General features: G+C 35.2%; 1 protein-coding gene across 1 annotated transcript in view; it reads right to left on the bottom strand.

Annotated features, from left to right (window-relative positions):
* LOC125658491 (dynein axonemal assembly factor 9-like) overlaps window positions 1-12118 on the bottom strand; it is a 72553-nt gene that overhangs the window by 33400 nt on the left and 27035 nt on the right. Inside the window, exons 14-15 of the mRNA XM_048889763.2 lie at window positions 9861-9924; window positions 1864-1960 (exon numbers count right to left, since the gene is read on the bottom strand). Coding sequence (XP_048745720.2) covers window positions 1864-1960; window positions 9861-9924 — 161 coding nt within the window. The remainder of the gene's footprint in view (window positions 1-1863; window positions 1961-9860; window positions 9925-12118) is intronic.

Raw genomic sequence — 12118 nt, 5'->3', positions numbered from 1 at the left:
ATTGGCATCTACATGTAAGGTGAAAGTGTGCAATAATCAGCGTGCATTCCTTAACTGTTCAATATTAAACCTGTCATTGATGCATGAAGCAAACTGATTTTGAAAATGGGGACATCATAATTTATGTACAGTAAAACATTTTGTTTAAGTAAATATCAAATACCAGCTCTGTCAGATTCGGAGGACCGTCGTCTGCCGTTTTGGCATGTTTACGTCGTCTCGGTAAGGTCAATATTGAACGCTCATACTCGGAATGTTTCGGGTGCACACAATTTACACAATGCAAAGTTAGCGTTCAATAAATTCTCAGGATATTGAATGCTACCATTCTCTAGATTTTACGCAGATTTTATAATACACTATTTATTAGCTATATAATAAACATGTACATGTACATTGTATATTCATCTACACAATAATCCCTGGGGTCTGAATGGAGTCAAGTCTCTACAGAGGTTTTAACTTTTACATAAGGATGCGTAGGAGAGGGGGTTCAAGTTTTACATAAGGATGTGTAGAAGAAGGGGTTCAAGTTTTACATAAGGATGTGTAGAAGAAGGGGTTCAAGTTTTACATATGGATATGTAGGGAAATTCTTCTAAAATCTACTTCCTTTTAAATTTTCTTATATAATCCAAAGAAAAGCTTCAAACCTCAGCTGTGCTAGCTCAGGCTTTGAACAAACTTGAACCTTCATTATATAATAAAAGCTATCATACAAGTTTTGGCTTTATCAATTTAGAAGATTTTTAAAACATTCCATCCTATATGCACTATTTTTAATTATCTCCCCTTGGAGTAGGGCATGATCCTTCATTTCAATAAGGCCAAAAATAAAAATATGTTGGTTTCCACTTTCCCAACCGACCCTAAAAATTTCTACCAAGCCTAACACATTTTTTTCCATTCTCACAGATTTTGTGAATGTCATCACTACAACAAGAGTATATCTATTGATTTATTAAGTTATTTGTTATGCAAATACTTCCAAAACACAGAAACAGATTTTGTTTACACTACAGTGGAAGAACTGTTTTGATGCATCATATAACTTTCATTTGATTACTAGATAATCACTATGTTTTATGCATAGTAGAATACTAAATCATTCAAAAATAATTCAACCTGTATAATAAAAAAAAAAAAACACACTACCCACCTAACGACCTTTAATAATTTTGAGATGAAAGTGGAAACCAACATATATTTTTTTTGGCCTAACATTGAATCCCCTATACCCAAGAATACTTCATGGCAAGTTCGGTTGAAAAGTGACTTTGTATTTTTTTTTTAGCTTAAAAAGAAAAGGTGAATAATTTATGCTTCATAGACACAATTATTTTGATTAGAAAAAGCCTTCAGCTCAGGTTGGCTGAGAACCATTGTAGAATTTTTAATATTCACAATACATTTATAATAGGAAATTGCTGATGTTCCCATTTTACTGCTGTTTACAACTAGGACTATCAAATGGAATTTGAATTCCTGCAAAGATGACAGCTAGAACATGTATGGCACTGTATGATATCCTCTTTAAAAGATGTCCCCTTAAGTATTGACCCCCAAACTAAATAGAGATGCTAAATTGTCTCCTAATTGCTGCAATTCCATTCTCTTAATAGTATTGATAGAAGTAATAGCCCAAGTGACACACGTATATTTGTTTCAGCTGTAAATGTTGTCAGTTAAGTGGTGAAATATAAGCAGCGCAGTCAGTTTACAACAACATGATGTCACACAGGGCTCTCAGGAGTTCCATTCGACATGAGCAGATAAGGACTGCTCATTATCTAATCATCTTCAGATTATTGACCACAAGTCTGTGGAGAAGTACTGCTGTTTCTGACACAAAAGGCGACATACTTTGTATCCTGGTCCTCAACTGCCATCACAGTGTCTGCAGGAGTCCCTCCATCTGTTTTGCTCTGGAGAGTGGCTCTAGCGCCACGCATGCTTGGCTCTGTAATGGATAAATTGACACTTAAATGCACGTTAATAATCAATACCCGATACAACAGTTACTTAGAGAGCTCACATTGTATCAGACCAACAAAAAAAAATCCTTAGAACTCCAAATTTACATGAAATCAATAACAAATACAAGCATCTGGCTGAAGTGTGTGGAACAAAGTGGTTTCCCTAGGATAACAGAACCCCTTGTAATAACGGTAGATTAGATTAAGACCCGCAATAAAGATACTGATCGGAGGCTTTAGACCATTAGACTTTATAGCACATTTCTTAGTTTTATGATGCCATTACTTGTCAAGTGTTGATGCTAAAAAAATTGATCCTGCATCATAAAATATACACTAAAATTAAATATCCAGACTGTAGACATTGTCTGAAAATAATTGTGATGAATCCATTTATGAAATGTTATAGAAGATGGTCTTTGGAGATTGTATTCTGTTGAAGCAGTTTTCAAGCATTCATCTAGGGTTTATAAAGTTTCAATTTCAGATGAAAAGCCCATACGAAACAACTTGTACCACAAGATAGAAGGACTAATTGTGTCTTAAATTGGGGGGGGGGGGGGGGGTACTATGGGGGGAAAATAAGAAAATAATGGAGTCAAGGGGGTTATTTGCATAATCAGTGAATACCCCCACAACACACATAAACTAGACTACTTAATTATTCACATCCAAGAAAAGTCTGTAAGACTGGTGAGCAACAATTTCTGGCAAGCATTTCTTGTTGCAAACTGGTCACTTCCCCTATACATGGGATGTTAATGCTGGTTCCTTCATGAATATTTTGTATTGTGTATTTATATTGGTGGTATATGTATTTTAGTGCCTTTGGCACTGATGCAAATACGCTCATTAATGGTCTGCACTAAAACTATAAAATCCTATATATCCATTATCATAAAACATAATAACGCTAATTAATAACCGTGATAATTAATATACTATCAGCTCTGATTTCATTGCATTTTGAATATGCTAAAAATCGAAGTTTACAAGGCACAGCTAAATAAAAGTGTACAGTTCACATCAGTTAAGTATTGGCAATATATTATTTTACGTTCATGTAAAATACAAAATTTACTCACATTTTATCAGCCTAGTAGAATGTTTGAAAAAATATGTTTCCCTGTGGGAGTAAAAACCCCACCCCCCAGGGTTATAGCATCCAGCATTGGGAAACACTACTTGACAATGGGAGATATTATTTTAAAAAATTCCACATGCATCAAATTGATGTGCATGTAGTTTTTTTTTTTTTTTTTTAGAAACACGCCGTTGGGGCATTTTAAATAGATGCAGTCTGCAGTACATTACAAAGACATGTTGGATGAAATCAACTGATTAAAAATCAACAGCTTGGCAGATATATTTGTACCTACATGTACCATGTATTCATATGTATTCATATGTATATTATTTACAACTGTAGCATGTTCATGACAAAATACCTTTAAAGCTGAAACTACATAAAATAGGCAAATACACAAATAATTTACCAATCTCTGGCGGGGGGATGAACCCCCAGTCCCCTCTGTATCCATGTTGAAGGGATAAGGTGGTTTTAAGGGAGGTTGCAGAAAAAGGGAGGAATGTAATTTAAAGGACGTATGAACAGGTGAAGCAAGGAGTGTGGGTGAGGAGGTGGGAGTGAAAATAAAGCACATAAGGATTTCATGTGAATTTTATTTAAATCATGAATGATAAAATCTCTGATAATGTTATTTCCTAACTATGGATGAAGAGGGATTAATAGTTTCGTGGAAGATCTAAAAATTTATTTCATTTTCTATCTAATTCATTTAATATAACTCTCTCTCTCAAATAAAATCCTCAAGAGTGCATAGTAATTCTTAATTCAATTTGATTATGCATGTTGTAGTTCATAATTCAATATTTGATAATGTAGATTGGAATAGAAACTTTGAAATACCAGATGAATCCTAATTAATGACATTACTACGGTTGTAACAACATTTTAATCAATTCATAGAACGTTTGTACACTACAAATTATAAACATCCAATAATTCCCCCTACATTATACATACAGATTGTAGTTCACAGTCAGTTATTCTTGGCTAGAAAAACCTGTTAATGATTATGTTGGTATATTAAAAGCTTTCAAGTCAATATGTATATTAATTTAGTGAACCTGCCTTTGATGACGTTATTCTAAAGTTACTCGCACAGTTTACTAGCTATAATAGGCTTTTTTTTCATCTAGCATACTGTAGTTCTGAACATACATCCCTAATTTCCATCTCATCAAGTCGCCATACATACTGTGATACATTCAACATCAGGATAAAACAGATACAGGTTGATGATCCTCGGTGTGACTGAAATGACCCCACCTGTCAACCTCAGGGGTATTATTTCATGTCTACGGTAATGTCAAGTGACCATCACATAGGCAGATCCACTGAGACCAGTCAAAGTCAGGCTCCAGTCTGATTTCAATGACAGAGAGACAATTAAATACCAGGCTGGAAATCATCAATCCAGCCAATTAAAACAGGATCTCTGCTGTGAAAATACACCAACAGTAATCTAAATTAAACCAGAGGGAAGACTTTCACCAAAGTTGAAAAAAGAGATCTGGATGCACAAAAGTCTGTTCCAAGAATTACAAGGTATTGATCCAGGGAAATTGTGGAAAGATTGAAATACGAATCGTGAAGCATCAAAAAAATGACAGCCAAACACTGACTCTGGATTAGAAATCTGCAGTGTGTCGTTCCATTTACAGAATTAATGAGATTTTGTGGAAAATAAGAAGCTCTTAGACCAAATATCATCAGAATTAACCTGGAAACATTTATCAAATGAACAGCTATAATATATCCTAACATTATCTGGACTGTTTTTCAACACCCAATTCTGAGGAAATGATGTATTTGTTTAAAAAATACATTGTGTTTTGGAGTAAATAGGAAGCTAAATTACAGCTAATTGTCATGCCAGCCTAATGTTTAAAACATTTATATTCTGTTAGGAGTGCTACGGATTTTACACCATTTGAAGCTGGAATGGATATAACTAGACATCCTGTAAATGAATGCAGATGAAAATCTCCTTGGAATCAGGTTAATGTAAAAGAAGAAGACAAAGAGAGAAAAACCAGGGGATGTGTGCATGTGGTGAATACTGCATAAGCGTATTTTAATCTCACAGTGTTTATTTTCAATAGTGCTGAAATTTCACTTCAATTCTGGCAATGTATTTGCTGGAGCCTGAGTACCGTAACGAAGCTCTCCTGTTAATCCCTCCGCGCCTGTGTCTTACAGTGCACTCCTTCTGTATGGAACACTTAGAGTCAGAACCATGGACTACCTACTACACCGTGTGTGAAATTTCTAATTACGTGTGCTATGTGCTGCTTCCCATGGTGCTTGTGCTAGGCATGCTCAGTCAGCTGTTGAACTTTGTGACCATTATTCGACAGATCAGACTATCCTTGGAGACCTATCTGTTAGCATTGTGTGTGGAAAGTATTCTGTTGGTCATGTGCACAATTATTCTATGTTTGCCACACTATATAGGTTATCTAAAAGATTTAGTCCACATTCAGTATTACACGCTAGTGTGTCGGGAGGCTGTGTGGTATGCCTTTGTGTGGACACTCCTGGGCGTGGGCCTCCAACAATGTGTTCAGTCCTTTAAGCATGCTCCTTTTTATCTCTGCATCATCTCATCGTTAGCCATCAGCAGTGCTCTGCCCTTTGTGTGGCAGTACAACCTTATATCTGAGGAGATACACACGGACACAACAAACACGTCAAATATTTCTGTAGCCCTCGTTCAAAATGTCCAACCAGTGGACAACAACACACTCAGTGTTGTCTATTTCTGGTACACATCAAGTATTTCTCTTTTTTTACCGACATTCTTCACAGTTATATTGTGTATAGCATTGGTAATTCTCATGTTCAAGAGAGGAAACATTTCTCAGACATTTAACACTTCCTACCGCTCTAGTGCAACCTTAATTTTTCATCAGAGTCGTGCAGAGGAACGAGCTAAGACCAAACTTGTCCTCAAGCTCCTCATCTTGATGGTTCTTATGATGTTTCCCTTGGGTGTCCTAAACTTTCTGTGCCATTCGTTAATTGGCATTCTTCAGGAAAACACCATGGTGACAGTATTTAGTAACATAGCAACTGTTTGGTTCCACATGTATCTGGTGTTAAACCAGCAGCTTTACTTCTGCTGCCACAAACAGTATCGTCATACCCTGATTAGTATGTGGGAATGCTGCTGTTGATGAACAGAATACCTGTCTACCATCAAGAACATACACGTACTATCATGTGTCAAAATTCCGTTTGGAACAAGATTCCCAAAATCATAAAGCAATCAAGAGTTAATTATTTCATCAAATACACTGTCTTTAAGGACTAACTTTACAATGAACAGTATTTGAAACCATATTTGAATTTCAGTGCTTTACAGTGAACCTAGAGATGGTACATTTTTGTCATTATCTGAATTATTGTAATTCAGTGAGGTTTCTGAATTGAAATGTCATTCTGTTGTGTACTAAAGACTGGAAATGTTGTAATTTGTTTTATACTGAGCAATGTGTCACTGAACCCAGAGCATGCATATGTTGTATTATTTGTTTGTCATCATATCAATGTTTTTGGTAAAGGTCAATGAATAAAAAAAATTGCTGTAAAATTCTTCCATATTTCTTGAGACTGTGCCATTTTCATGTTTTAATTAATATTTTCAAATATTACATTGATTGGTGTATTAGAAATCTCAAATTACAAGCACCTGCTTGTTTTGTTTTAAGGGTCAAGATAATTAAAGAGACACTGCAGCTCATTTTGCCCAAAAATCATAAAATGACAATTTTCCCAGCACGTTCTCAATTTTTGATGCATAGTTGAATGTATGAATTTTGTGAAAATAACACTTATCTAAAGTTGAAAATTCTCATTTTAGCATAAAAATTAATACTTTTTGATGGCCTATACAAAAAATATCGAGTCTCCTCCTTTCGGTCTTCAGACGCATGTACATAAATGGTAAACAGTGCAGTATGTTGTCTAGTGAGAGAAAGTGTAGTGGATAGATCCAGAATTTTGACAGATTCTACGAGAAAAGAGGTAAAAATAGGATGAGATAAAACTCATTCGTGAACTAAAATTTACTTAGGAATCAGTATGACCGTTGGAAAACAGAAATGCATGGAGGACTCAGTGGGGGATCTAGGATTCCGAAGGGGGGATGTGAAAGTCAAATATTAGCCAAAGTACTCTGCCAATTTGGGTGCCAATTCTGGAGTCTTACTCACAATTTGTGGTGAAAGAAGGGAAAGGGTCCTGGCCCCCCTCTAAATCTACCATTGGGACTAGCAGCGAAGACATTGCTTTAAATAAAGTAAGTGCTATTTTTATCTGAAGACGACACATGTTTGTTGTAAAAACATTGGTCAATAGGAACATGGAAGGGTTTCTGTTAATATAATGATTTATAATTATTCAATTATAAGAAGCAGGGAATAACCTTTGAATTCTGGATGATCTTCAAAGCGCAGTTGAGAGCAAATTTATGCATCCAAATTGTTCAAAATTGTCTGTATCCATATGATTTTTATCATTTTATCAATACGTGTTTTAAAAAACACTTAATCAAAATGTGGAAAATGAGCTGTAGTGTCTTTCTAATAAAATGTCTCTGTATCTAAACGAGAAACATAAATAGCCACTATGTTTTGGCCGAATTACTGAATTGTTATGTAAATGTCCATTTCATTGGCATTACAAATAACCTTCATTTGGGAATGTAAATCAAATGGCCTTCGAAAAATGCTGGCGCATCATGAATTCATCATACCACAATTCCATGAATATGCAATGTAGAATTAATGACTGCAGAACTCTTCAGCCTCATCTTTATCCCCATCAACACCTAAACAAGTTAGGTCCTACCGCAAAAATGGGATATCATTTCTCTAGTGGCACATCATCACCCAGTCAGGATATATGTAAAAAGAATTGGAATCCTTAGCTTACATGATTATTTTACTTTTTACAGAGAATATATGATATATCACTAGATGTCTGTGTTGTTGTAAGAATCTGAATAACGGCGATGCATACTAAATTACTGCTATACAATGTTCAGTCATTACACTTATTATATCACTAGATGTCTGTGTTGTTGTAAGAATCTGAATAACGGCGATGCATACTAAATTACTGCTGTACAATGTTCAGTCATTACACTTATTATATCACTAGATGTCTGTGTTGTTGTAAGAATCTGAATAACGGCGATGCATACTAAATTACTGCTGTACAATGTTCAGTCATTACAGTTATTGCACATCATTCAGACATATTTTACAAATGTCATTATATTAAAGACATAGACAGGAAAGAGACACAAAAAAATCATTTATTAATGATTTTTTTTCCCATACTTAGTAAAATCTTAAGTATAGGGGACTCTCAATGCAAATGTATCATCAGGTAGGGTTTGAAGGTGAGAGTAGGGTGGGGCAACGAAATACGTCTGTTCTTCAGTATTTCTGCAGCAACAAAACAGTTCATGATTGGCAAACACAACAATTTTTGCTTGGCCTGCTTGTATACATGGCACATGTACTTGAGTCGAGTAACACAAAATGAATGATCATGGTCCTTAGAACTAAAAGTCTGCAACCTCAAGATATAGTTCCACTGAGTGCCTTTGTTGTACAGGGAAATTACAAATTACTCTCATTTAAATGCCTTTTGTGTGAAGATTGATCATGGAACTAGATTATATAAACAATTCAAAATATTAAACAAAAAGTGTTGAAAAGGTGAAATTGAAATGTAAGTATGGTGTGGGGTGGATTCGAATCATGACAAAGAGGAACCTTGGCTTACAGTGACAGCCGTGTGACTTAGTGGGCTACACTAACTTCAAGAACTAACGGTATAAAAGGTCGTCAAAAAACAGGTTGACTAATTCTTTGTAAGTTTTTTTTTAATGAATTTTGACTCCAGGGCAGGGGTGTCCCTAAAAAAATTCTACTGTAAATTGTTCCCAAGATTGCAACCTATAAAATATCATAATTTCATTTAGAGAAAGGGATCACAACCCCCTACCCGCATGCAAAAGATTGTTTCCCTGATTTTCGAAAACGAGTGCGCTCATAGGGGGTCTTCAGGGAAAATCAAACATTCACAACCAAACATAATTGAATTAGTTAACCACAGCTGAAATATTGCCAAAATGGTGTAAAACCATAATCAATCAATCATTTACAGAAAGGCCTGCCTTGAAGGACTTCAAGGCCAAAATTCATGCCATAATCGGTGCTAAAATAGGGTAAACACTGTTTTAGGTTAATGTTGATGGTTAATTTCAGCATCGCAAATGATAAATTTTAGATTCAAATTGTAAATTTGGAAAATTCAAGTGTATACATTATACAATAAAACCTGGTTATAACGAACCTCCAGGGCCGGAAAAAAATAGTTCGTTATAACCAAACTTCATAATACAGTAAAACATGGTCACAGTGAACCTCCAGGGCCGGGGAAAAAAAGTTCATTATAACCAAACTTCAATTTATAAAGATTTATACTTTTTTCATATAAATTTCTCACTAATCTCTATAGATTTCTCACTAATTTGTCAATACTCCTTCAGAATATACAGGAAGCAGTCTCGTGACAGAAAGGCAATTTTATCATAGGAATCTACATTACACAGAGTTATCTATTTACTGTCTAAGGGACTCAGATATCAGTAGGAATATAACAGAAATCACATCCGATTAACATCTACTATCTCCATTAGTCTTTTTTTCATTCCAATGGGGGAGTCATTACACATTACTGTCTTACTCAAACAAAATCTATCCAATTTTTCATTAACTTACCCTCATTTAAGAAATAGGTTCTTGTACAACAAAGTGGTCCTCTTGGAGATATTCCATGGCAAACCTAAAACACCAAAGATACATGCATTACCTAGAACTCTCAAATAAACCAATCAAATCAGAATGACCTTTCCTGAACTTCCATAATATTTATATTCAAAAAATAAAAGTTAACAGCTTAACTATTCATAGTTTTTTTTGAATCTGAGCTTTTTTATTTTGCTATAGAATGTATATGCTAAACTTTCTGAAAAAAATATTCTATGCTATTTTTACTCATACTTCCTGTTAGATTTTCCAAAAATATTCAATACCTTGCTTTTTCATACAGAGCAATTATATACAAACACTATCACTATTTCTTTTAAAATTGTAATTTTCCTTTTTTGCTTTCTTCAAAATTTTCACATTTAACTGTTTATTCAGATATTATGTGCTCATTCGCAGGTTTGAACTTGTCATAGTGCAGGTTTGAACTTGACATAGCATGGGTTTGAACTTGACGTAGCGTGCTTGCTAAGTGAAAACGTTATTCATTATGCCACCACTGCTCTGCTCTAATTTGTGGATAAATCATATATGCTGAAGTTTACCACTAGCTGAAATAACCATTATTAAAACAAGAGGCCCATGGGCCACATCGCTCACCTGAGTCACCTTGGTCCATATCAGAAGATTTTCCATATCTATTTGCATGTAAAACCGTAGTCCTTATTATGGCCCCAAACCTTCCCCTGGAGGCCATGGTTTTTGCAAACTTCAATCTACACTATGTCAGAAAGCTTTCATGTAAATGTGAACTTCTTTGGCCCAATGGTTCTTGAGAAGAAGATTTTTAAAGATTGTCCCTATATATTTGTATGTAAAACTTTGATCCCCTATTGTGGCCCCATCCTACCCCCAGGGGGGGGGGGGGGGGCCAATGATTTTAAGAAACCTGAATCTGCACTATATCAGAAAGCTTTCATATAAATCTCAGCTTTTCTGGTTTAGTGGTTCTGGGAAGAAGATTTTTAAAGATTTTTCCTATATATTTGTATGTAAAACTTTGACCCCCTATTATGGCCCCATCCGACCCCCGGGGGCCATGATCTTAACAATTTATAATCTGCACTATATCAGGAAGCTTTCATATAAACCTCAGCTTTTCTGGCTCAGTGGTTCTTGAGAAGAAGATTTTAAAAGATTTTTCCTATAAATTTGTATGTAAAACTTTGATGCCCCCCTTGAGGCCCCATCCAATCCCCGGGATCCATGATTTTAACAAACTTGAATCTGCACTATATAAAAAAAAAAAAACAACAAAACAAAACAAAAATTTTTTTTTGACCTTTTGACCCCCTATTGTGGCCCCATCCGATCCCCGGGGGCCATGATTTTAACAATTTAGAATCTGTACTATATCAGGAAGCTTTCATATAAATCTCAGCTTTTCTGGCTTAGTGGTTCTTGGGAAAAAGATTTTTAAAGATTTTTCCTATATATTTGTATGTAAAACTTTGACCCCCTATTGTGGCCCCATCCGACCCCCGGGGGCCATGATTTTAACAATTCAGAATCTGCATTATATAAGGAAGCTTTCATATAAATCTCAGCTTTTCTGGCTCAGTGGTTCTTGAGAAGAAGATTTTTAAAGATTTTCCCTATATATTTGTATGTAAAACTTTGACCCCCTATTGTGGCCCCATCCGATCCCCGCAGGCCATGATTTTAACAATTTAGAATCTGCATTATATAAGGAAGCTTTCATATAAATCTCAGCTTTTCTGGCTCAGTGGTTCTTGAGAAGAAGAGTTTTAAAGATTTTCCCTATACATTTGTATGTAAAACTTTGATCCCCTATTGTGGCCCCATCCGACCCCCGGGGGCCATGATTTTAACAATTTAGAATCTGCATTATATAAAGAAACTTTCATATAAATCTCAACTTTTCTGGCTCAGTGGTTCTTGAGAAGAAGATTTTTAAAGATTTTTCCTATATATTTGTATGTAAAACTTTGACCCCCTATTGTGACCCCATCCGACCCCTGGGGGCCATGATTTTAACAATTTAGAATCTGCATTATATAAGGAAGCTTTCATATAAATCTCAGCTTTTCTGGCTTAGTGGTTCTTGAGAAGAAGATTTTTAAAGATTTTTCCTATACAGTGGAACCCCGTTATTACGTTTTCCATTTTGTCACGATAAAATAACGTAATACCGGGGGCAACGTAATAAACGTTCCCAGTTAAATCCGTTAAAAATATCATTTGGAAAT

This window comes from Ostrea edulis, chromosome 9 (assembly GCF_947568905.1).
Source record: "Ostrea edulis chromosome 9, xbOstEdul1.1, whole genome shotgun sequence".
Classification (NCBI taxonomy): Eukaryota; Metazoa; Mollusca; class Bivalvia; order Ostreida; family Ostreidae; genus Ostrea; species Ostrea edulis.
Note: the sequence above shows the minus strand (reverse complement) of the source record. Positions and strands in the feature narration are given on the sequence as shown.